Source organism: Eurosta solidaginis, chromosome 3 (assembly GCF_040869045.1).
Source record: "Eurosta solidaginis isolate ZX-2024a chromosome 3, ASM4086904v1, whole genome shotgun sequence".
Classification (NCBI taxonomy): domain Eukaryota; kingdom Metazoa; phylum Arthropoda; class Insecta; order Diptera; family Tephritidae; genus Eurosta; species Eurosta solidaginis.
Genome location: NC_090321.1, coordinates 240,354,532 through 240,382,212, shown reverse-complemented (window position 1 = coordinate 240,382,212; position 27,681 = coordinate 240,354,532). Strand labels below are relative to the sequence as shown.

The 27,681-nt window shown below is 37.0% G+C and overlaps 2 protein-coding genes across 4 annotated transcripts in view; one reads left to right on the top strand and one right to left on the bottom strand.

Annotated features, from left to right (window-relative positions):
* LOC137247043 (serine/threonine-protein kinase PITSLRE-like) overlaps positions 1 to 27,681 on the bottom strand; it is a 47,009-nt gene that overhangs the window by 16,383 nt on the left and 2,945 nt on the right. The window contains exon 1 of one of the 3 annotated variants that reach the window (XM_067778115.1): positions 14,328 to 14,562. The exons of the other annotated variants lie outside the window; for them this stretch is intronic. The gene's annotated coding sequence lies outside the window, so the exon portion shown is untranslated. Of the gene's footprint in view, positions 1 to 14,327; positions 14,563 to 27,681 lie in introns of those variants that run through there. 3 annotated transcript variants of the gene reach the window in all.
* The window catches only part of LOC137246113 (uncharacterized), a 34,607-nt gene continuing 10,630 nt past the window's right edge, over positions 3,705 to 27,681 (top strand). Inside the window, exon 1 of the mRNA XM_067777208.1 lies at positions 3,705 to 4,519. Coding sequence (XP_067633309.1) covers positions 3,705 to 4,519 — 815 coding nt within the window. The remainder of the gene's footprint in view (positions 4,520 to 27,681) is intronic.

Sequence of the window (27,681 nt, the reverse complement as noted above, 5' to 3'; positions counted from 1 at the left end):
TCGACCAAATGAATTTTGAGAAATGGGTAAGACAACGCCTACTAAGGCAATGCATACTTTATGGGACATATATATAAGAAACTGGGTGTCGTTATCAACGGACTTTTATTATTTTTGGCCAAACGTGTTCTTATCTTAATATCAAAGATGCAAACCATTCATTACTATTTGTTCAACCGTTCTCGAGAAATCGCTACCAAAAGTCGATGCGACGCGTTTCAAAAAGGTATGCGTTGCAACAACCATTTTTCAAAATTGTTTAACAGTTATTTTTGGTCTACTTGCGAGTTTGGCCCTATAAAATTTTAGCATTATATCTTTACTTGTCGTATCAAAACCAATCTCGAAGCCCTGCTGATCTTCTCTATTAGATCTTAGTTTTTTTGTGGTCAAAACTGTGATGGATAGCCGCTAAACCGCTTGAGGTTTCGTGGAAATTGCGAACTCATATAAAAGGCCTGTTGATCTTCTCTAGTAGATATCCAAATTGTTCTAAAACCTTTTAGCTTCTTGTGGTTCAAACTTTGGTCGATTGCGTAGTCTTAAGCTAAATAAAGTTCAAAAATCTCGAATGCCGGAAAATTTCGACTCCGGTATGAACTTTTTTAGTGTCATATAGGGATATGTGGGGACACGCTACAAGCAGGACAAACAGTATTTATTATGTCGGGGTTGATTCTAGATAATTAAGTAAGAGTTTAACGTATTACAGTATTCAGATCGAAGTTGAGCTAGTGTGACGCGTTTTGGTGGATGTCTCTAAGCACTTTTTGTCCTTTTTTTCTTCATACGACTAAGTTCTCAGACGCCGTATTTCCTCGTAAGTCCCTGGGAGGTGTGGCCTTTTCAATCAGATGCCTGTTGGGATGCCCAGGCTTCTGGCAATTCCACAGAAACTGTTAGTACAACATAAGTCCCGAAAACTTTTCGGAAAAAGCAACATGAAGAAACCTTAAAAATTTATTTTCTGAATGCAGCTGATCTGCGGCAGTGGTTTAGCAAAGTTCACAAATATCCTTCTTGCTAAGAAAAGTTTTTCAACGAAAGCTCAGCTGCTCGCAGGTGCCCGTCAGAATCAGTGTAAAGTATATAGGTCCCGTTCCGCCAATTTTAAGGCATTCATCAAAAAGGAACAAGCTGCAAATTGAAAACTTCGCCTGAAATCTTTTCAGAGGTATAGCTGTTGTTTTACTGCTTCTAGCGTACCCGGCAGACTTTATCTTGCCCGAAAATTGGTTTGTCTGCATTTAAATGTGAGCTAGTCTTTCCATCTTCGTTCTCAATCCCATTATCTTTCTCTATATCTGTCTTTTTCCTCTAAGTCTTGTCTCTCCCTTATTCCATTTATCTCCCTCCCACCAGCAAGCCCAATCCAACTTAACTCCAACTCTCACTCCAACTTCCACTCCACTCCAACTCCCACTCATGCTCTCTTTCCTCCAATCACTCACACTTCATTTTTCTCATATTTGAAGTCTCTAAACCAAAAGTTTAAAACTGCTTCAAATAATTGCGGATCAAAAGCGAAATAAATTTTTTTCTTAGTAGAGGGCGTGGCACCACCCACTTTTCCAAAAATCTATACAAATAAATAGGATATATATGTATATATGTTCAAATATAAATAGTTTTATCCAAACCGATCCGGCTCTGAGTTTTAGCGAGACTAAAGCACAGCAATTAAATATGATTTATATAGACCAAGGCTGAAAAACTGACCTCAAAGATAGTGGAATCGTTAGGGGAACGTCCTACTTAACCAAAGTTCAAATAGCAACATTCTGATTGATGCATTTTTTTGATGAACTGTTCGAGTTTGGAGGTGAGAAAGGCGAACTAATTGGTAAAATACATAAAGCAGCTTCTAACCAGTCCATATGGTCAGAAAAGAAAGTAGATCCTGCATGCACGCTCTCTTACATAGTATCACATATAAGGTTCCGTCGAAGGAATAGTGTGAAATAATGCCACCCAAAGTGGATCAAGTACTTGCTGTCATCGAGCAAAGAGTCAGCGCATACGCGCCTTGACAACCACGCTACTGTTGGCAGCCATAATTTCGAAATAGTAAAATACTTCGTTTATTTGGGAACCAGCATCAACACTAGCAACAACATCAGCACTGAAATCTAGGGAAGAATCAATCTTGCCAATAAATGCTACTTTGGACCAAGTAGGCAATTGAAAAGTAAAGTCCTCTCTCGGCGAACGAAAATCATACACTACAAGTCATTTATCGTACCCGTCCTGCTATATGGGGCAGAAGCATGGACCATGACATCAGCAGATGAAGCGGCTTTGGGAGTGTTTGAGAGAAAAGTTCTTCGAAAGATTTATGGACCTCTACGCGCTGGCGATGGCGAGTACCGAAGAAGATTTAATGATGAGCTGTACGAGCTATACGCGGACATCAACATAGTCCAGCGAATTAAAACGCAGCGGCTGCGCTGGCTAGGCCATGTTATGTGAGTGAAAGATGATGCTCCGGCCAAGAAAGTGTTTCTACCGGAACCCGCCTATGGAAGCAGAGGTAGAGGGCGACCCTCACTCCGTTGGAAGGACCAGGTGGAAAACGATTTAAACTACCTTGGTGTGACCAATTGGCGCCGGTTGGCGGAGCGAAGGAGCGACTGGCGCGCCTTGTTGGACGGCCATAACCATTTAGACGGTTAAGCGCCAATTAAGTAAGTAAGTAAGTAAAGTGGATCACGACTTCACTCTGCGCTATATTTAAATTAAGTTTGGTAATAGTCTAGAACAGGGGTCGACTGCTGATACGCGTCCAAAAATATGGAGAGAGGTGTCGAAAGACGCGTATCGGCCGATGGCGGAAAATAAAAATTTTACCTCGTTCAAAAGAAATTAACGAAAATCTGAAAAACTACCCCGGGTGCATCCGAAACCGGGAATGGGATCCATAATATTTTTGCGCAAAACACCTCTCTGGGTTGATGGCCTTCGGCCGCGCTTATAAAAAATTACCCTGTCCGGTCCACCAATTGGATGGGATCAAAATTAAATGCGTGCAAAATCCCTTTGTACACAAATTTTTTTTCAAGTGCACAACAACATTACAACAATCAAATGAAAATTGCCAACTTCAACTGCAAATATATCCGAACAAAGATAAAATCTTTCTTTTCCGCCTTCGGATTACTGTTGTCGGAGGTCAATACGCGTTTTTTGACACCTCTCTCGGTATTTTTGGACGCGTATTGGCAGTCAACCCGTGCTCTAGACGTTTACGTTAAGTTTTTTCCAAAAAGTTAAACGGCTTTACAAAATTTCATTACTTAACATAGCCATCTCATTCAGCGGGGATTTAAGGAGTTGTTAAGCGCAATACATAGCTTTATAGCTTCTACAACGCAAGCGGAAGGAAGGCGAAATTACAGAGCGTACCAAATAAATGTTCGGCAAAGATCTGCCAGCATCGATAAATCACCCAACAAATACAACTGGGACTCCCTTTCATGCAATTTTTAAAAATCATTGCCTTACAAGATTCACTTGCACTATTTTCCGATCACACGAGGGTTAACCAGAAAGTCATCCACTCCACTCAAAAATATTCGAAGTAAAATGAAATGTAAATGTAAACTGAAGTAGAAATGTCAAACATTATCAATTTAATTTTGTATTTGTTCTGTTGAGCAACTACTTTTTTTATTTCTAAATAATAATAAATAACAGATCCTTGCAGCATGGAAACACAAAGGCACTTAAAGTTTTGTACCGGAAGTCAATACCTTGGCACTTATAATGGACCCTTAAATTGCATGGAGGGCTATGGCACCTATACATTTCCAGATGGCAGCGAATATCATGGTTATTTTCTGCGCGGCCGCTTCCATGGCTTCGGTCGGCTCACGTTGGCATCACCATATTCATTTACATTTGTTGGCAAGTTCGAAAATGGTGAAATGGTTGCAGTAAATAAAATGGTTTATTCAGATGGTTTAGTTTTCCATGGAGATTTTGATTCAGGAGAACTAAAAACAGACGATTGGTCATATTTGAGTAAATCCAATCGTCTTTATACACGTGAGCTTTGTATGGGCCTTTTACCAGTGGCGCCACATGAACCATTCGCAACCTACAATGAACGACCTTTAGCACCGAATACCTATGATACCGTAGAAGGTATTTACCACGAACAATCTAACTTTATAACAAAAGTTCCCGAGCCATTTAATCCTCAACGACATGTTGCGTGTAAAGAAGTGGAATGGATACGCAATAATTGTCGTTGTGCCGAACAAACATCACCTGTTGAACCAGCTGAAGAACATGGTCGTGCTATAATTGAGAATAATATAAAAGTAGCAACAGAATTACAAGAAAATGTCCATACATGCTCGTGTAATTTGTCTAAGCATTTTCGTTTTGGCCAAACTCGTAGTGAACGTACTTCAGCGGAAGATTCAACTGATTATTGTAGAGAAGCTCCGAGCTCAAGTAGCTCAAGTTCATTTTCTGATTTGTCATTGGAAGTGGATTTGGAGAGACTGTGTGACAAGTAGGTGCTGCCACTAGAGTTCGCAGGTTAGCAACCTGCAAAGCCATTTTTAGTGTAGAACCGATAGTTTTGGATAGGTGTGATAAGATAAGGATTTTATATTAGGGGGAAAATGTATACAATTTTGTATGTCTATTTTATAGCAGAAAACAAAATTTACAAAAGGCATTAGTATATTTGTGGGATAATAATGGAATCCTGCATAAATTTAACAATGTAGATACTAAAATCTATATTTGCTAATACACCTTAAATGGAAAAAATATACAAATAAGTATTAAAAACTTGTGTTGGTGTACTTAATTAACGGTCTAGTAAGACTGGTCCGGACACAAAGGTAAGAAACCACCCCTAATTTTGGAGCATATAATACATATACATATAGGCCAAATACAGATACCGACAAGTAAACCTTTTTAATATAGCATTATCGATAGAGATTCATTATAGCCATTGAATCGGTTTATTATCGGCTTGTTATTGCCGATTATTTCGGCTGTTATTGGTTAATTATCCGCTTATTATCAGCGGGTTGCTGATATATCATTTATTTTATACTGAAGTTTGAACGGTATTTGTAACATAACATGCCAACTCCAAATTTATGACACGACGACAATAAATTGGTGGCACTACGATTGCAAATCAATAACTATTTGATATCAAGTCGAAAAAGTTTGAATAGCAAATCGATAAATTTTAGACAGCAAGTCGATAAATTTTCGTTAACAAATCGATAACTTTATTACAGCAAATCAATGCCACACTTGTAAGAAACTGATAAAATTTCGAAAAAAAATCGATTTATCAAGCAGTAATCGATTTGTTATCGAAATTTTATCAGTTACAAGTGTGGCATCGGTTTGTTGTAATAAAGTTATCGATTTGTTAACGAAAATGTATCGACTTGCTGTCTAAAATTTATCGATTTGCTATCAAAACTTTTTCGTCTTGATATCAAATAATTATCGATTTGCAATCGTATTGCAAAACATATCGATAACTTTTCCATAACAAACCGAATAGTTTTCATTGACAAATCGCTAATTATTGATAAAATATCCATAGATAATAGATAACTTTTTTAAAAATGAATCGAACAATTTTCGATAACACGCAAATTTGTCCAAATATCGGTACCTCATTGGTAATCTTTGTTGGCGATATCAAACTTATAACACTTTGATAACGAATGGATAACTCGTCTATATCTCGTCGGCAGCAAGCCTTTAACAAGGCGATAACTCATCTATAAGAAATGGACACAAACCCTATAACCCACGCCTTAATGGCTGCAAAGCGAAAAAAGCGGCATGGAGTTTCATTGTTATTCTACGGATATGAAAGCGCCAATGCGACCATAGTTTTTGTATACACCCCATTACAAACCGATAGCTTATCGAAAACCAACTGTTAACACTTCGATTTATTTTGGCATTATCTTGAACAGTAAAATTAAACCTAGTTTACATATAATGAGATTTTTTCACTATGCTACTTGACGCCTAATCGGTGATTCAGTAACTACAGTTCCCATTTAAAATTTTTCCTTCGATAATCGGTAATTATGAACAAATTTTAGAAATGCCGATTTGTGTTTCATAGTCAAAGAACCACCTCCAGGGTGTATTCTCTAAGTGTAAGCACGAAATAAGAGAGAAACGTGAAAACTTGAGAGCTAGCAATCTAGTTCCTAGGGATGCGACGTACATATGAAATTAAAATCGTCTTCTGTTTGGCGCGAAAGAGACGCTTAACGATTGTTACCTGCGTTGACAATATCGTCTGCTAATGGTACTTTGAAGCTTACGGTTTCGTTTATCGTCTGGCTTTACGTTACTCGTCAACTGCACGAAAACAATTGTCAAATTTGTTTTCGTTTTTTTCATCGGACACTTCGTTTTAGCTTCGACAGCAGCTGGTCGTGTTAGAGAATGCCGAGATAACGTAAGAGTCAGCTATTATCGTTTTGAATATCGTTAGCCGACGGATATCTTCGCCTGGGTCGCCGATGCTAGGCTCCACTAACGCCAGAAACTTTCTCTCCCACCCCCTTGAAATGCTCCCTAAAAGCTATTCATTGAGTCAATGTTGACTCCTAAATATTTCAAGTAGGGCTTTGAATTTGTATGTATTTGCTTTGAACTCATCATCAGTCCCATATAAGTCCGCCGTTGTTGGTGTTCTTGTTGTTGTAGCGATAAGGCCACTCCACGAATGCCATGGGCAGTGTTAACGATACTGGTGGTCCTTTGCCGGATGCAGATCTGGCACGTTCCGGTAACAAGCACCATAAACGTACTAGCTCGACCATCTCGAGAAAGATTTGGTATGACTACATTCAACCTTGTAGGATCAGTGTTTCACTTTTCCATGAGCGGTTGGAGACACCTTCTTTGATGCAGGTATTGAAGAGATCCATAAATACTGATGTTCTAGCACTGGTGTGGTTCTAGCTTATATATTTGGCAATTCATTCTTCTCTGTAATGCGTGGGATGGATTTCCTTAAATTCGATGTCCTCGTTCTGAGAAAAGTCCAATAATCTTCTGTCGGAAAAAGATTTTGGACGATTGTTCTCATTAGTACAAGGCATGTAGGTGGCTCTGATTTCGGTCCTTTAATTTAAGCCGTCAATGTTATATAAGCCAATCCATATGAGTCAAGATCGAAACGCTTTCTTTCACTTTTTTATAGCATTTTTAGGCGCTGTTCATAGGGCTTTTCAGCATCCGGGTAGCTCATCATATCGTGGTGTTGGCAAAGCACATTGCTTTACTGTAGGATATTCTCCATAACCTACCTAACCTTACCTATGGCAGAAACTCACAACATCTGGTGTATGAATCAAGTACTCTTGACTCAATTTGTTGATTTAATTCCATTTAAATTTTTTTATTAAAAAGCTCTTAACAAGTAATTGAACAATAATAATTGTTTGTGCTTAATCCAACTCAAAACGTTACGCCTAACAATTGTAAGTAGCTTTAAATTAATTATCTTCTTAAACTGTTCCGTCTCTGGTCAAATTAGTAAAAGGCGTTTAATTATTTTCAATAAATTTCCGGTAGCAGCACATATTTATTATTAATTACACTAACAAATAAATTAAATCAAATATCATAAGCCGATATGCCATTAATTCAATAAAATCCTTTTATTTTTTTTCATACATACATACATATTTTTAACGCAAATTAAACTTAATTACAACATAAAATAAAACAATTACAGCTTCAGTTGACGGTTTAAAAAATTTAATATTAATTAATCAAAATCAATATGTTGAACGGTCGGAACTAATGTGAATAAATATTTGATTTATCAAAGATCATGATTCACAGCTAATCAAGTCATAAACTTCTTCATTTTATTATAGGTGCGTACATACAGTCAGCGTCAAAAGAAAGTGCACACGTCTAATGTAACAATGAGCGCTTACAGCGAACATAATTTTTTTGATACGTTGCAAACATGTTTCTGTCAATTGAGTGGTATAAAATTTGTTTGGCAGAAATACCCTCAAAGTGTTTGCCAAATCACTGCAGAGGGGCGACCCGGCAAAGAAAGAAAACAGTTTTTCTAATTAAAAATTTTTTTTCTCAATTGTCATTGCTTTGCCAGGGGCTTTAGCCCACCACACTTTAAATACTACAGATGTCAGAATTCTGTAACAAATTTTATTAAAAATGAAGGAAAATAAGGAAAATTGTTCCAAATTAGGCAGACCACACCGTGGTGCTAAAATATGATCAGTGAAGCTAAGTGTTTTGAAAACTTCTTCAAAAGTGCTGTAAAATTGTCTTAAATATCTCAAAACTATCCCAGGTAGTGGTAAATACCAAAAAATGTGTTGGTCATAATATGCAAACGGTCTACTTGGGCAAGTTTCACTGCATAAAATGTTAATATGCAAATCCAACCAAATGAAACGCTAAACTTTCGTACATAACATATAGTTTAAATAAGATAATAAAAAAAATGTTAAGTTAAACGGTTTTATTGAAAACAATATTTACATGAAGTACTAATAATACTAAAAGCAGGAAAATAATTAGGTAGGTGCTAGATACTAGTCATCACACTCTTCATCAATCTAGGGCATTGGTCAGACAATTAAATAAAAGCGTTGGGCGCGTGAAATTTCTCAAAATGTGAGGCGTACCATAACCTTATTGAGTTTCAGTTGGTCTTATATATGACTATAAAGAGAAATTTGATGGGCCCAACACTGTTATTTAATTGTCTGATCAACACCCTAGATTGATAAGGAGTATGATGACTAGTACCTAGGACCTACCTAATTATTTTCAAGCTTTTAGTATTATTAGTACTTCATGTAAATATTGTTTTCAATAAAACCGTTTAACTTAAATTTTTTTTTTTTAAATTATTTTATTTTCAAGTTTTTAGTCTTTATTTAATTGCCTATTAATTCTCATTCTATTTAGTTCATTTAGTGACTCATTATTACAAGGACTCTTTCCTGACAATTTGTTACAATCTAAGTTCTCAATACATAATCCTTCCAAAGACTTCAGTCGACTCTGCGCCACGCATGCTTGTCCCTCCTCGAACTCCAAAATATTTTGATGTCACTTCTATCGAACTATATGTAAAACTTTTTCCAACATGAGTTAAATCGGACCACAAATACATTTTTTTTAATATCTCGATCCTTGCGCTACCTAGCGGCGATTTTTTTTTCATAGGTCGCTTTCTATTCATGTATGTATTACGTGTTCCAAATATGAGCAAAGTCGGACCACAAATGCAATTTTTTTGAATATCTCGACCTTGCGCTACCTAGCGGCATTTTTTTTCATAGGTCGCTTTCTATTCATGTATGTATTCCGTATTCCAAATATGAGCCAAATCGGAGCACAAATACCATTTTTTTTAATATTTCGATCCATGCGCCACCTATCGGAGTTTTTATATCTTATTATTACATTGTCATCGAGTTCTGACAAGTTTCAGTCTTGTAGCTTATCAGTAAGTTACTTAAATTTCAATTACACAATTCTTGTCAACCAAGTCAAGCTAAATAAAACCGCTTAAAAACTAAAAAACACGCCTTGCAAAGAGGTTGGTGTCTCCGCTATTAAGCACAACTCGTTTTGTAGCGAGTTATTTAACCACTGCCTTCTTCAATAATTGCCACTATATGAGTCTCTTTGCACGCCAAACCTAGAGAGTTACAAACATACAAGTGAAGCCAATATAAGCGCAATAAACGTAGTATTGATACATCTACTTCCGGAGTATACTTTTAGCAATGTTTTTATCAACGTAAGAAAAACTGAGGTCTCAGGTAAGAAAAAAGCAAGATAAATATGGAGAACAATAAATAAGACACTTGTAAAAAAACACAATATTATATTTGCAGTGAAACATGGAGCGATTAGGTGTGAGGGTATTTGGCCTTTGGCGATGCTGAAATTTGGTTTTCATAGAAAGTTTAATAAGTAAATTAAACTAGCCAAACATTTAAAAGAACATTTTGAGTGTCGCAAAATTAAGTTGGATTAATCATGGATGTTTAAGCAGGACAAGCATCCCGAACATACTACAAAATTTGTCAAAGAACGGATGCTCTATCACGCCCTCCCTAAGCATTTAGATCACCCTCCGCAGTCACTGCACCTCCACCCATCGACCGTCTTTGGGAGAACCTAGACAGAGAAATCCGAGGAAGAACCATTAGTAATAAAATTTGCTCTAAGCTACTATTTGGGTGTAATGACAAACAAGTTTAGCGGAGGTGACATCAATGCTTGTTAGTTCCACGCCCGTCGTAAACAATGTGCTATAAAACAAATAGAAAGCACACAAAGTACTGGAACATTGACAACCAAATATTTCATAAACTTTATTTTTACACCAAATATGTGAAGTATTTCCATTATTGTCGTTCATATGCCTTCTATACCCAGATGTAGTTGTACACAGGGTGTTATAACTTTGATTGGATAACGGTTGGTTGTACACTGTACAATGTATAGGTATAAAGGAATCGAGATAGATATAGACTTCCATATATCAAAATCATCAGTATCGAAAAAAAGTTTGATTGAGCCATGTCCGTCCGTCCGCCCGCCCGTCTGTCCGTTAACATGATAACTTGAGTAAATATTGAGATATCTTCACCAAATTTGGTACACGAGCTTATCTGGACCCAGAATAGATTGGTATTGAAAATCCGGGAAACCGGGGAAATCGGATGATAACCACGCCCACTTTTTATACATACAATACACCTAGAATGTTGAAATTTGACGTGTGGACTGATATTGAGACTCTTGATAAAAATTTAAAATTTTACAAATATTGTGCAATTCAAGGTCACGCTGAGTATATAATATTCGGTTACACCCTAACTTAGATACCCACTTGTTATACTCAGTTGAGCAGAGCTCACAGAGTATATTAACTTTGATTGGATAGCGGTTGGTTGTACAGGTATAAAGGAATCGAGATAGATATAGACTTCCATATATCAAAATCATCAGTATAGAAAAAAAATTTGATTATGCCATGTCCGTCCGTCCGTCCGTCCGTTAACACGATAACTTGAGTAAATTTTGAGGTATCTTCATGAAATTTGGTATGTATGTTCCTGGGCGCATGACGCATAATAGAAAATTTGTAAAATTTTATACAATGGGCGTGGCACCGTCCACTTTTAAAAGAAGGTAATTTAGAAGTTTTGCAAGCTTTAATTTGGCAGTCGTTGAAGATATCATGATGAAATTTGGCAAGAACGTTACTGCTATTTCTATATGTATGATTAATGAAAATTAGCAAAATCGGAGAACGACCATGCCCACTTAAAAAACAAAATTTTTTAAAGTCAAATTTAAAAAAAAAGTTAATATCTTTACAGTATATAAGTAAATTATGTCAACATTCAACTCCAGTAATGATATGGAGCAACAAAATACAAAAATAAAAGAAAATTTCAAAATGGGCGTGGCTCCGCCCTTTTTCATTTAATTTGTCTAGGATACTTTTAATGCCATAAGTCGAACAAAAATTTACCAATCATTATGAAATTTAGTAGGGGCTAAGATTCTAGGACGATAACGGTTTTCTGTGAAAAAGTCCGAAATCGGTTGAAGCTACGCCCAGTTTTTATACACAGTCGACCGTCTGTCCTTCCGCTCGTCCGCTAACACGATAACATGAGCAAAAATCAATATATCTTTACTAAACTCAGTTCACGTAATTATCTGAACTCACTTTGTATTGGTGTAAAAAATGGCCGAAATCCAACTATGACCACGCCCACTTTTCCGATATCGAAAATTACGAAAAATGAAAAAAATGCCATAATTCTATACCAAATACGAAAAAAGGGATAAAACATAGTAATTGGATTGGTTTATTGACGCAAAATATAAGTTAAGAAAAAAACTTTGTAAAATGGGTGTGGCACCTTCCATATTAAGTAAAATAAAATGAAAAAGTTTTGCAGGGCGAGATCAAAAGCCTTTGGAATCTCGGCAGGAATACTGTTCGTGGTATTACATATATAAATAAATTAGCGGTACCCGACAGATGATGTTCTGGATCACCCTGGTCCACATTTTGGTCGATATTTCGAAAACGCCTTCACATATACAACTACCACCACTCCCTTTTAAAACCCTCATTAATACCTTTAATTTGATACCCATATCGTACAAACGCATTCTAGAGTCACCCCTGGTCCACCTTTATGGCGCTATCTCGAAAAGGCGTCCACCTATATAACTAAGGCCCACTCCATTTTAAAATACTCTTTAACACCTTTCATTTGATACCCATATCGTACAAACAAATTTTAGAGTCACCTCTGGTTCACCTTTATGGCGATATCTCGAAAAGGCGTCTACCTATATAACTAAGGCCCACGCCCTTTTAAAATACTCATTAACACCTTTCATTTGATACCCATATTGTACAAACGCATTCTAGAGTCACCCCTGGTCCACCTTTATGGCGATATCTCGAAAAGGCGTCTACCTATATAACTAAGGCCCACTCCCTTTTAAAATACTCATTAACACCTTTCATTTGATACCCATATCGTACAAACAACCTTTATGGCGATATCTCGAAAAGGCGTCTACCTATATAACTAAGGCCCACGCCCTTTTAAAATACTCATTAACACCTTTCATTTGATACCCATATTGTACAAACGCATTCTAGAGTCACCCCTGGTCCACCTTTATGGCGATATCTCGAAAAGGCGTCGACCTATATAACTAAGGCCCACTCCCTTTTAAAATACTCATTAACACCTTTCATTTGATACCCATATCGTACAAACAACCTTTATGGCGATATCTCGAAAAGGCGTCTACCTATATAACTAAGGCCCACGCCCTTTTAAAATACTCATTAACACCTTTCATTTGATACCCATATTGTACAAACGCATTCTAGAGTCACCCCTGGTCCACCTTTATGGCGATATCTCAAAAAGGCGTCCACCTATATAACTAAGGCCCACTCCATTTTAAAATACTCTTTAACACCTTTCATTTGATACCCATATCGTACAAACAAATTTTAGAGTCACCTCTGGTTCACCTTTATGGCGATATCTCGAAAAGGCGTCTACCTATATAACTAAGGCCCACGCCCTTTTAAAATACTCATTAACACCTTTCATTTGATACCCATATTGTACAAACGCATTCTAGAGTCACCCCTGGTCCACCTTTATGGCGATATCTCAAAAAGGCGTCCACCCATAGAACTAAGGCCGACTCCCCATTAAAATGCTCATTAACACCTTTCATTTGATACCTATACCATACAAACGCATTCTAGAGTCACCCCTGGTCCACCTTCATGGCGATATCTCGAAAAGGCGTCCACCTATAGAACTAAGGCCCACTCCCTTTTAAAATACTCATTAACTCCTTTCATTTGATACCCATATTGTACAAACAAATTCAAGAGTCAGCCCTGGTCCACCTTTATGGCGATACCTCTAAATGGCGTCCACCTATAGAACCATGGCCCTCTTAAAATACTCTTTAATACCATCCATTTGATACACATGTCATACAAACACATTCCAGGGTTACCCTAGGTTCATTTTCCTACATGGTGATTTTCCCTTACTTTGTCTCCATAGCTCTCAAAGGAGTATGTAATGTTTGGTTACACCCGAACTTAGCCTTCCTTACTTGTTTTTGTTTGTTTTAATTAGCTGAACAAGCTCTTTAATTAGCTGAATTATCTCTATCAAGATAACAAATCGTAAGTATTTATTGATATTGTAGCGAAATTAAATGACGCATTTTGCTATACTTTTTCAAACCAAAATTTCTTTGTAATTGTTTGTTTATGTACATATATATGGGCGAATCCCAAATAAGGTCCATTAAGAACCGAAAATCAAAAGTGGTCAGAATTTATTTCTATCACTTGGGATTAAAGGTCAAATATGTGTATGATGTGGAAATCAAATAGTTGATTCTTTCTCCTCATCATGGACAGAGAAATACGATTTCAAAGAAAAGCGTAATCGGTTTTGAAAATTTAGATGTTTTAATAACAAAATATAACCCAGGTCTATAATTTTGCTTTTAATAAAATTTTGTCTAGACTTTTATTTAGCCTTAAAAAAAACATTGGAAAACAGAGGTTTTATAAATTGATGCTGCCTTATACTTATTATTTTCCTAGAACGCAAACGTCGACTTGAAATTAAAAATGCATTCAGATGTTAAATAGGTCTGTTTACTAAAATGTTTCCGGAAAGTTCAGGTAACATTCATTTTTGTCTAAAATTTGTCAAGTCCATTACCTCACTTCCATTTGTTGATCCATATATTGGCCGATAATTTTATTTCTGTTTAGCCAACGAACACAATTTATATGTTGTCAGAAAGAGTGCGTTTCGCGCTTTCAGCAGTGTACAGGCTGTTAATTGATTCTTGGAGATTGTACGAGCAAGAAGATTTTTTCTTGCTATTGAATTGCCAAAAATGGTGCGAAAAATTGTGGCACCCACACGCGACAATATTATTTATATGTTTCCAAAAATGACGAAACGACCGAACCGCTTAATGTGAGCGACAAAGTTATACTAATTTATTTAGGCTACTTCAAATTTGTACACAGCATGAAAGGTAAAGAGGAGAGCGAGTGCAAATTAAGTATGATTGCGAATACAAATGTTACAAATGTTAGTTTCATAGAAGATATAGAACAAAAGTACAAAGTGGAACCGCCCTTTTATGACTGAGCTATTTTCTATGTTTCGGGAGCCATAATTCGAAGAATAACTAGTTCAGAATAGAACCATATGTATATGTATTATTTCGCAGCCTTGTAACACTATTATGCACACAAAACAAACAACAACAGCATTTCAAGTGTACAGCTGGGTATATAATATTCGGTTTCGCCCGAACTTAGACTTCCTCACTTGTTTATTGTAAGATTTTTGTTTTCTCATCAAATAAAAGAACATTCCATATAATTTTCAAAGAAAAAAATTATACCGCTGTGTCACCCAGAAAGCACTTAAGTAGAGGTAATATTGTTACTTTCCGCGTGTGTATACTTTCTTTTGACACTGACTGTAAGTATTTATTTGTGTGTGCAGCTCGGGTCAACCCCGTTTTCAATTGGTAGTACATTGCACCGCGTAAGCATATGACATACGTATTGATGATATGTAAATTTGTGAGTACATATATATGATTTTTATTCACAAAAGGTAAAAGATAAAACTATTTGAATAAGGAAATCTAGCATAGAGTGTCTTCGAAGTTTGTATACCTAAGTGTAGCTTTTTGTATAACTCTAGAAATTTTTGCAATAGGACTAAGTTGTTATATATAATAAAAAGATGATAAAAAAATTTTAAGCACTACCTTTATATAAACGGACCAAAAAATAGAAGGCAATTTTTACTTTAATACAGATATTGCCTTCTTGAATTTTGACTAAAAAACTTTAACAATAGCTCTTGTAAAAGAATTTTGGGATATAAAACTATAAAGGTGGAGCGCAATCTTTCAATTTAAGGCAAACCATGTACTTGAGATTAACTAATTGATTATTTAAAATTTAAACACGACCTCTACCTTTATAATTTGAAATCCCAAAATTCTTTTACAAGAGCTATTGTTAAAGTTTTTTAGTCAAAATTCAAAAAGACTATGTCTGCATTAAAGGAAAAATTGCCTTCTATTTTTTTGGTCCATTTATATAAAGGCAGTCCTTAAAATTTTGTATCATTTTTCATTTTAAATTTTTTAGTACTGCCTACAAAAAGGCAATTGCAAGTTTGATTAGTAATTTGAGTAATTCGTAAGTGAAAATTCTTATCTTTATTTGTTCAAAATAGCAAGATTTAATAGAATTAGTGGAATTTTCGCTGACAACACTGGCGAAAACAACAGAATTCCACCTTGCATCTAACAAGAGAATTCCACCTCGTTTGTAAGCTACTTAATTTGCACAGCTGAAAATCGTGGTGAAAGTCGCGTACGCCTAAAAGAATGCAAGTCGTGCATTGAGTTGGGCCTTCAACGAGGTGGATTTCTACAACGCCTGCAACACTCATGAGGCTAGCCCTGAAGGTATGGCCTAATCTTCTAAATAGTTCGCCTTGTGCGTTACGTAGCTCAAATTTTTTGATCAAACATTGCACGGTCACCGAGTTTTAAACTATATTTCAGGTTTCAAGTCTCTAGATATCCAGGAAGTTAGTTAAAAATCGATTGCAAGATTCCCAATTTAAAACTAGTTTTCTCAATATCTCGAACCATGAGCCACCTAGCGGTATTTTTTTGATAAAATATTGCATTGTCACCGGGTTCTGATTTACGGCCGAAATTTCATGTGTCTAGCTCATCGGGAATTTACTCGGAAATCCATCGCAAGATTTACCCCGTTTTTAAAGGATTTGCAGTTATCTTGACTAGCGTGCCACCTGGTGGAGCTTTGTTTTCTATAAATTGTATTTTCACCGGGTCTCGAACTATGTGCTAAGTTACAAGTCTCTAGGTAACCGGGAAGTTAGTTAAAAATTTATTGAAAGATTCCCAAATTAAAATAAATTTTCCTAATATCTCGATCCATGCGCCACCTAGCGAAATGTTTTTGGTCAAATGTTGCATTGTCACCGGGTTCTGACTCACATCATAATCTTCTAGGCTCTAGCTCACCGGGAAGTTACTTAAAAATCGATCTCAAAACTCCCTGCGTTTTTTCAGGGATTTTCGTTTATCTCGATTCGTCTGCCACCTGGCGGCATTTTTTTTCAACGAACCATCGACTCGCAAACTATGTGCTAAGTTTCCAGTCTCTGGATCGCCGAGAAGTTAGTTAAAAGGCGATCGCACAATTTCCATTTTAAAATAAATTTTCTGTATATCTCGATCCGTGCGCCACCTAGCGGATTTTTTTCACTTGCATTGTAATGTCTCGCAGATCTGAACTATGTTCTAGGTATCAAGTGTCTAGCTCAACGGGAAGATACCGAAAAAGACTTTTCCGGGGGTCAAAATTTCGCATGGAAATGAGGGGACAAACATGAAAGCGACTTAATATAAAGGTAAAAATATAAAAAAAACCCAAGATAGTGTGAATTTCATCCGCAAGAAGTTCTGAAAACAACTATTTTTAAAAATAGAGTTTAATAGTAACTTCCCTTTTTTCAAATTTGTTGGCTATCGAAACTCGAAACTGAGCCCATACAAACACTATGAGGCAAATCAACTTTTTCTTTTGTATTGAAACAATGTTTTCTACATGTTGATTGATAAGTAAAATAAGGGTTTCCAAATTTTTCGAAATTATGCTTCAAAAAATAGATATTTTTTCGAAAAATGAAGACGTATTTGTTCTAGTTTGGTGCGTAATCCAAAAAGTACTTTTTCCATTTTTCGAAGTTTTTGCCATTCGAAACTGAACCCATTGTAATATATTTTTTTATTTATTTAAGCAATTCAGAAGGGTTTTATTGTCTTAAGGAGTATATTCTTAAACACTACCCTTTTAAATACTACAATGAGTTGTATGTTGTACTTAAATACGTCCGTAAGAAGAGCCATCAGACAAAAACATTAAAAACCCTTCTATGCAACCGCTAATACTTTTATTGCTGCCCGGCTTCTGAATTGTATTTGTTTTATATAAGAAACAACAAAGCACAGACGACAGGTTTAAAATTATACATATATTGCTAACTGCCTTATTGTGTTTAAAAAATTAGACCCAGCGTTATTTGCACCATGGTTCAATTGTATGGTTGGCTCGTCTGATCAGCAGATTTTATTTTTTTATTTCACTGGCATAGAGATTGTCAAAAGGAGATGGCAAACACAAACCGTAACCAACACATTGACAATTATTTACTACCGTGGTGGTTCATTTTTTATTAAAAAATAGGTTCACATCACTTTAAGTAATTTTTTAGTAAATGCATCTAATTTAGCGCATTATTTTACCACATTACACAAGAATTGAAAATTTTCTAATTTCTCTCCATTCCATTTGCCTAACACCAACACGCATATTTCGACAATCTAAACAAATGTATGTTGTTGCTGTAGAGATGAGCCAACCATATAGTTGAACCATGAAATGCACTGTATACATAATTTTTTTTTCAAGCTTTTATTTATGGAGTGTAAAGGCAGATTTTCGAAAAAGATTTATAGTGAAAAATGAACTAGCTGCACAAAATATTTTGGCATGTCTGGTATTGCGACACATGTATTCCAAAGCAATTTGATGCACTCAATCTGAAACCGCTATCAGAACCTCAATAGCTCTTAATCACCAGTGATTGTCTACTTTTTTTAGATTATCGCTGAACCACGACCCGTTAAGCCAATTCTGTTTTATTGAAAAAAATACTTACATTATGTAATAATAATACTAAAACTAGAAAATAATTTGGTAGGTCCTAGGTACAAGTCGTTACACTCTCATCAATCTAGGCCGTTGATAAACCAATTAAATAAAAGCGTTGGACGCGTCAAATTTCTAGTGATAGTCATAAGTAAGGCCAACTGAACTTTAATCATAGTATGCTTCGCCTCACATTTTTAGAAATTTCACGCTCCCAACGCTTTTAATTGTCTGATCAAAGCCCTAAATTGATATGGGGTGTAATGACTATTATTATTATTATTACTTAATGTATGTATTGTTTTCAATAAAACCGTTTAACTAAAAATTATTTTTTTTTTTTTCAAGTTGTTAGTCTTTATTTAATTGCCTATTATTTCTTATTATATTTAGTTTATTTCAGGCATGCTTAACGAACGAAACGATATCATTTCGTTACGATAATCAACGTTAATAAACGAAACGAAGTCATTTCGTTTCGTTTATTAACGTTAAGATCGTCAAATTAACGTTAATTTGTCGTTTCGTTTGTTAAGCATGCCTGGTTTATTTAGTGACTCATTATTACAAGGACTCTTTCCTGACCATTTGTTACAATCTAAGTCCTCAATACATAATCCTTCCAAAGACTTTACTCGACTCAGCGCCACGTATGCTTGTCCCTCCTCGAACTCCAAAGTATTTTGATATCACCTCTACCGGACTGTATGTAATATTTGCTCCAAATATGAGCCAAATCGGACAACAAATACGACTTTTTATAATATGTATTCTTTGTTCCAAATATGAGCCTAATGGGACCACAAATACGATTTTTTGAAATATTTCGATCCATGCCCTACCTATCGGAGTTTTTTTTTTCTTATTATTGCATTGTCATCGGGTTCTGAACTACATATATTCCAACTTTCAAGCTCGTAGCTTATCGGGACGTTACTTAAATTTCAATTACAAAAATCTGTTCGCTACACAGAGTCAAGCTAAATAAAACTGTTTAAAAACGAAAGGTTCAAATTTCGAGATTCAAAATCGAATATCAATTGTTTCTGAGCAAACTTCGAAAAACGGGGAAATTACTTTTTGCTTATGGCACGATCTTCAAAACAAAAAGTTTTGTTGCTTCAATAAAAAAAAAGATATTAACCTATAGTGCTATGTAACCAAAACTACTATACCATTTATACTAACGCACCTGGTTATAATTAATTAAAGAATACTAATGAGTTTGAAAAATACTGGTTTTAATATATTTATCACACCATTCGATCGATATTCAGCTCTAATTAGGTATTTATATCGAAACAACAATTCGTTAATATGAATCATTTAGATGCTAAATTGAAGACGTTTTGTTAATTAAGACAATACAACGCCATACAATAATTGAGAGGTTGAAGATTTTGGATTATAGCCGTATTGAATGTATGCAAGTTCTTTGACCTGTGTCAAATGTATGTTTTTGCTGTAATATTAGGTTAGGACATTAACTTTACTTGTAAACAGGAACCTATGTATACATTTAATTATACAGTAGTAAGCAAAATTTTGAATTACAATTGTTACAAAAACTACAATTTTTTTTTTTTTAATTATTCTGACATTATTAAATAATTAGTGGAAGTGTTGAAGTCAGAGTTACGTTTTAATAGACTCTTCCTCACGCAAATTTAAAAGTATCACAAACCTATAGGATATAAATATATTTGCTTCAACTCTTTGTATTTGTTATCATAGGACAAAAAAATGTAAGATTAACAGTTTTGTTTTTAGATAGTTATAGGCCCGTATCATGTTATAAGAGCACGGATGGAGAACCAATTTTACTCGAAGGATAAATATTGTGACGAATACTAGCAACACTAAGCTGTTAGTAAATAATCACGCAACAGCAAAAACATGAACCAGCCATTCTTATGTACGTGTACACATTAAAGCTAGCAAAACTTATGTAGATGGCGACGAAGAGCAATCTCACACACACAGATCAACCGAAGTAGTTAGTAGAGGTAAAGAATTTAGAACATAAATTGCGTGCATGCAAAGGATAGAAGTCCATCACCCCCAGTAAAGCGACCGAGGAATAATTCGTACTCGACCAAGGAGAACAACGTGGTAAAACCCACTACTACACTAAAAGACGTCTTGCCAGGGCACGTGGGTGGTCACAAACGACGGCAAGAAACACAAGAGAAGACAGAGCGGAAAGAGGAAACTGCAGCCCAAAAGACGCGAGAGTGGCAGCTAGCTAAAAAGAAGGGCAAGAAAAAAGCACTTAAGGCTAGGCCGAATGTAATCATCATTTCCAAGGCGGGGGATGCGACGTACGCCGACATATTGCGTAAAGTGAGAAGATGCGATGAATTAAAATCCCTGGGTGATGACGTCAAAACGATTAGAAGAACGGCGAAAGGAGAGCTGTTACTAGAGCTGAAAAAATCGCAAGATGGGAAAACAAGCGCGTACCAAGCAGAAATTGAAGCGGTACTAAAGGACTCGGCTAAAGTTATAACGAAGTCCCAAATGGTGACACTACAGTGCAGAGATCTCGATGAGATTACTACGCCCGAGGAGATTTGCAACGCCCTCCACCAGCAATGCAACATCAAACTTCCAGATGTGGCTGCCATAAAAAGCATACGCACAGGGTAAAGTGGCACGAAGTCGGCACTTATAAGCCTTACAGCGGATGATGCCAAGGCGGTTCTTAATACGCAAAGAATCCGGGTAGGATGGGTTTCCTGCCGAATTAGAGAGCTCAAGCAAGAGAAACGCTGTTATAGGTGCTGGGGGGGGCTACGGGAATATAGCTCAGAAATGTAAGGAGACTGTAGATAGGTCTAGCCTATGCAGGAAATGCGGCCAGGAAGGTCATAAGGCTGCAAGTTGCGAAAACGCACCGAAATGCACGCTATGTGGGGGACAACATTCAGCAGGCTGTTTTAAATGCCCACAACGAGAGGGCAGCAAAATGACTGTCTCATGAGGGTATTGCAGCTCAATTTAAACCATTGCGAGGCAGCCCAAGAGCTATTATCCCAAACAGTCTATGAAGGAGGATATGACATAGTGGTACTCTCTGAACAATACAAAAATCGCCAGGAGCAGGGTTGGCACTCAGATTCAGCAGGGAAAGCCTCAATTTGGGCACCAGGGAAATTTCTCCCACAGGAAAATATGACGCCAACGGTAGCAGGATTCACGTGGGCAAAAATCGACGGTATATACATCTTGCTATGCCCCTCCGAGCATGACCATCGCCGAGTTCGAAGACATGATATACGGAATCACCATTGAAGCAGGAGGTAAACACCCGCTTTTAGCGTGTGGAGACTTCAATGCATGGTCATCTGTGTGGGGAAGTAGACGAACCAACGAAAGAGGGAGAGTTCTTCTCGAAAGCCTTACTTCTTTGAGGCTAGAACTCCTAAATGAACCAGGGATATATACCTTTGATACAGGTACCAGACGATCCATTATAGATCTCACCTTCGCTAGCAGCGAAATAGCAAGACGAGCAAAATGGTCCATAAGCAACGTCAACACACACAGCGACCATAAAGCTATTAGCGTAGAGCTGCTCGAAACTCCACGAACGGTAGCAGCAAGACATCGACAAAGTAGGAAATGGAAACAGCACCTTTCGACCCACAAATATTTGACATTATCTGGAAGGATGCCATAGTACGAGAATCGCATGCGGAAGATCAGTCGGTTCAAATCACTAAGTGGCTATGTATGGCATGTGATGCTGCCATGCCCAGAAGTCGCGGAAAAGCACAGCGCACTCCGGTATATTGGTGGAATGACGAAATTGCGGAAGAACGTAGAAAATGTCACAAAGCACTAAGAATAGCGCAGAGGGCACGCTCATCACCACGGTATGCGGAGTTACACAGCACCTATGTCGCACAAAGAAAGGCACTTAAAAATGCCATAAAAAAGAGCAAGAAGTTATGCTTTAGGGAACTGCTGGATAATGTCGACCTAGATCCTTGGGGATCAGCCTACAGAACTGAGATGGCCAAAGTTAAAGGGCCCATATCACAGCAACCTACCTGCACGATACTGATGAACATTATTGTTGAAACACTTTTCCCGGCGCAAGATCTCTGGACTCATCCAAGCGAGGATCTAGAAAATACGGAAATTCCGCAAATTACAGAGCAAGAGGTGCTGGACGCTGAAAAAAGAGTTGCTAATAACAAATCCCCAGGACCAGACGAAGTACCAAACATAGCCCTTAAAGCCGCGATCACAACTAGGGCTACATTATTTACTGATCTTTTTAATGCCTGTATGCAAGAAGGCGTGTTCCCTCGCCCGTGGAACCGACAAAGACTTGTCCTATTGCTGAAACGTGGTAAGCAGCCGGACCAACCGTCCTCATATAGGCCACTTTGTATGCTGGATTCCCTAGGGAAGATTTTCGACCGTATAATTAGTGAGCGCCTACAGCTGACTCTATAAAGACCAGGTGGCTTATCGATTAGTCAATATGAATTTCGCAAATCAAGATCCACTGTAGATGCAATACAAACAGTCGTCAATATAGCTAGAGAAGCTATCTCTGGAGGCCAAAATAAAAGAAAGTTCTGTGCACTGATTATATTGGACATCAAGAATGCTTTTAACACTGCTAACTGGATGCATATAATGGCAGCGCTGTAAAGCTTCGGCACTCCAGCTTACTTACGCAGAATAATAGGTAGCTATCTTAAAGACAGACTACTTCTTTTTGACATGAATCAAGGAGCAAAAGAGTACAAACTCACAGGAGAGGTCCCACAGGGATCTGTTCTCGGTCCAACGCTAAAGATTGATCTACCAGAAAACACGCAAATTGTGGGATATGCTGATGATATTGCAGTGGTAGTAGTGGCCAAGAAACTGGACCTGCTTCAACCATTATGTAATGACGCCGTAGCAAGAATAAAGGAATGGCTGACCAATACGGGACTGGAGTTGGCTAGCCAAAAGACGGAAGTGGTATTAGTAAGCTCCAAACGGTCGGCGAACGAGTTAGTCTTAACTGTCGTGGATCATCAGATCACCTCAAAGGATTCCTTAAAATACTTCGGAGTGCACATTGACTCTAAGTAACTTTCAAAGAGCACTTCAGAGCGGTGGGGGAGATAATTACCAAAGTTAATGGATCACTTATGCGAATAATGCCTAACATTGGTGGTCCGAGCGAAGCTACACGTCATCTATTGTCCACAGTAACCAGCTCAATAATACTATACGCAGCACCAGTGTGGTATGGATCTAAACAGACCCATCAAAAATATATATTAGCAGCGTACCGACTTGCTTCTTTAAGAATAGCAAGTGCTTATCGGACGGTGTCCGACGACGCGAGCCTGGTTCTAACCCGGGAAATCCCAATGGACTTACTGGCAAGCGAAATGGCCGATCTGTATAATACTAATATCGAGCGACCATCTGAAGAAGACAAGAAAGGAGCAAGGACACAAACAATAGCTAAGTGGCAAGAACGATGGGAGGCCTCGAGTAAAGGGCGTTGGACTTTCACACTAGTTTGGAACGTAGCTAAATGGATTGAGCGGAAGCACGGTGAACTGAGCTACCAGCTCACGCAGATAATGAGTGGACATGGCGGTTTCAAAGAGTATTTATGGAAGCGTAGGATAGAGGAAGATCCTCATTGCCCAATGTGTACCACGGAGTTAGAAAACGCAGAACGCGTCATGTTCCACTGCCCCCGTTTCCACGAAGAAAGACTCACCTTGCATGGAGTCTTTGGAGAGGAACCTACCACGAGGAATTTAGTATCACATATGTGCAACAGGAAAGAGTGCTGGACTGCAGTGAGTAAAATGGCATTTATAGTAATGACACGCCTGATGGATGCTGAGAGGGAGCGCAGAGAAATGCGCATGCGAGGCAGTGGCTATTAAATGGACACTCAGAGCAAATAGCGGGAACCTGGACGCAGGGACAACAGTAGGCTCTTAAAAAATGAGAAATATGGAACGCCACCCTGAAGTAATGCGAAAGTGGTGTCGGGGTGGGCGACGGTTCCAGAACGGGGCTGTTTCTTAGTCTACGGACACATGGTTGCTGCGACGGCAGCAATTATGGTACATTACACATTTTTCAGCCTCCACGCAAACAAAAAAAAAAAAAATGTAGTTACTCGCACATACACACGCATATGGCTATAAACTACAAATATACATGTACTTATTATATAGCTGGTAACTAACAAAGAATGAGTTACAACTGTTTGGTAAATTACTAGACTTTAGGAGAAATGGGTTAACGAGGAACCCGGGAGTATAAAAGCAGCGCAAGCTGAGTAATAACAAGTCAGTTGTGACTTAAACATGCTATTGGTTGTAATATAAATAAAGGCCAGTTTACAATACTGAATATTGGAGTGATTTATTCAACAGTTTAGCGATTCGAACGTTAGCAGAAGGTTTCAAATAAGCGGAATTTCCCCAAAATTCGTTACAATATGAATCTGCTATACTATTTATAAAAATGATAACACAATATGGACCTTATGTATACGCGTGGTCACTAGTTCACGTATGTCATTATTCCGATTCACCAATTGCGAGATATTGTGATTTGAAAAATTTAATTCGATCACGGATGATATAACACAATACAGGCCCTGTTTCCTTTTATACAGTTTTTCTTATTCGTCTTACAATTTAAGAACCTTTAATGGCGTATCGCATGAGTCAAGATATCATCAATGCTATTTATCTGCTATTCGCTCCGAATTACTACTTTTAACTGGATTAGGCCCTCAGGCCCCTGAGTTTAACCCCTCATGAGAAGCTAACTATGACTTAAAATGGTAATTTGCATTTCTGTTATTTGGTCTTATCATTATCTTTGGCGAATCCATACCAGATTGTGGCAAAGCGAATTCAATCAATTTACCGTGCAGAAGAATGTCAAGTCGAAACGAAATTTTCCTTGATTTCGATTAACTGATATCTTGTAGTACCAGGCGTTGTATGGGAAATAATCAAGAAGAAGCAATCAGCTGTTTGGATAACTACACCTTGTACTGAATTCGTCTTGGGTCTTATTCTAGTTGTTTGCTTCAATAGCAATTAATGTATTTGGAAATTCCTTATATCTGCTTCTGCAAAAACGAGTTCAAATATTTGGTTTCTTTTAATTGTTCTCTTTATTTTTCATTGCAAATTCACTTGAAAAAGTTATTATGATTTCATATATGTACAGATTGTCGCCAAAATTGTGGTTAAATTGATTGCTGTTATATTCAAAATAAAATATAAAAATATCTAGAAACATGTATGTGTTTATAAGTAGATTACCTACATAGAGTTCAACATTGTGATTAAGCTGATGATTAATCAGGGTATTGGAAAATTTAACGAATTAAAATCATTTAAAGGCAATGCACTTCATAGAATTTTTATTTTGCTAACGACCTCGGATTAATTTTGCAATGCAGCAACGAAAACCAAAAAACACTAAGTGAGATGACAAAGTTCACACTAAACCATTATCGTGCAAATTTCGCCTTTGAGTTCAACCCAACCACTGCATAAAAAACCAAGTAATAAAGTCTAAGTCCGGTCGAAACAGAACATTATGTACTTAAAGATAAATGTCATCTATATTTAATGATAGGATTTTGTAACATTGTTTCAGGGACTCAGGAAAAAATAATTGGCGCATTTGTACCGATTTCTTCGTGTTAGTACTCCAATATGACCCAGCTTTAGCGTTGCTTTTGAAAAAATATAATGCAGTGTTAAACATTTTCGGAGTGATATAAAATCTAATATTTTTTTTTTTAATATTTTTTTGCGATTCAGATTATGGAAAATTTTAGAAACTTAGGACCGTTCTAACCAACTTTGGTAAACGCTAACTGACAGTTTATTCGCATACTTTGGTTATCAAGAAACTGACATACACCTATGGTCCAGTGTCGATCAAACTGCCGATGATCTTTCTGTACAGTATTATTTTACCAGTATTTTCGTCGTTTACTAAACTCAAAATAAAAAAAAAAAAAACAAGTAAGGAAGGCTAAGTTCGGGTGTAACCGAACATTACAGACTCAGCTGAGAGCTTTGGAGACAAAATAAGGGAAAATCACCATGAAGGAAAATGAATCTAGGGTGACATGGGTATCAAATGGAAGGTATTGAAGAGTATTTTAAAAGGGAGTGGGCCATAGTTCTACAGGTGGACGCCTTTTCGAGATATTGCCATTAAGGTGGACCAGGGGTGACTGTAGAATGTGTTTGCACGAAATGGGTATCAAATAAAAGGTGTTAATGAGTATTTTAAAAGGGAGTGAGCCTTACTTGTATAAGTGAAGGCGTTTACAAGATATCGACCAAAATGTGGAACAGGGTGATGCAGAATATCATCTGTCGGGTACCGCTAATTTATTTTTATATGTAATACCACAAACAGTATTCCTGCCATGATTCCAAGGGCTTTTGATTTCGTCCTGCAGAACTTTTTCATTTTTTTCTACTTAATATGGTAGGTTTCACACCCATTTTACAAAGTTTTTTCTAAAGTTATATTTTGCGTCAATAAACCAATCCAATTACCATGTTTCATCCCTTTTTCATATTTGGTATAAAATTATGGAACTTTTTTTCATTTTTTGTAATTTTCGATATGGAAAAATTGGGCGTGGTCATAGTCGGATTTCGCCCATTTTTTATACCAAGATAAAGTGAGTTCAGATAAATACGTGAGCTAAGCTTAGTAAAGATATATCGAGTGTTGCTCCAGTTATCGTTATAACGGCCGAGCGGAAGGACAGACGGTCGGGTGTGTATAAAAACTGGGTGTGGCTTTAACCGATTTCGCCTATTTTCACAGAAAGCAATTATCGCTCTAGAATCTATGCCCCCACCAAATTTCACAAGGATTGGTAAATTTTTGTTCGAATTATGGCATTAAAAGTATTCTAGACAAATTAAATGAAAAAGGGCGGAGCCACGCCCATTTTGAAATTTTCTTTTATTTTTGTATTTTGTTGCACCATATCATTACTGGAGTTGAATGTTAAAATAATTTACGTATATACTGTAAAGATATTCAATTTTTTGTTAAAATTTTACTTTAAAAAAAATATTTTTTTAAGTGGGTGTGTTCGTTGCGATTTTGCTAATTTTTATTCAGCACACAAATTTCATCATGATATCTTCAACAACTGGCAAAGTACAGCTTGCAAAACTTTTAAAATACCTTCTTTTAAAAGTGGGCGATGCCACGCCCTTTGTCCAAAATTTTACTAATTTTCAATTTTG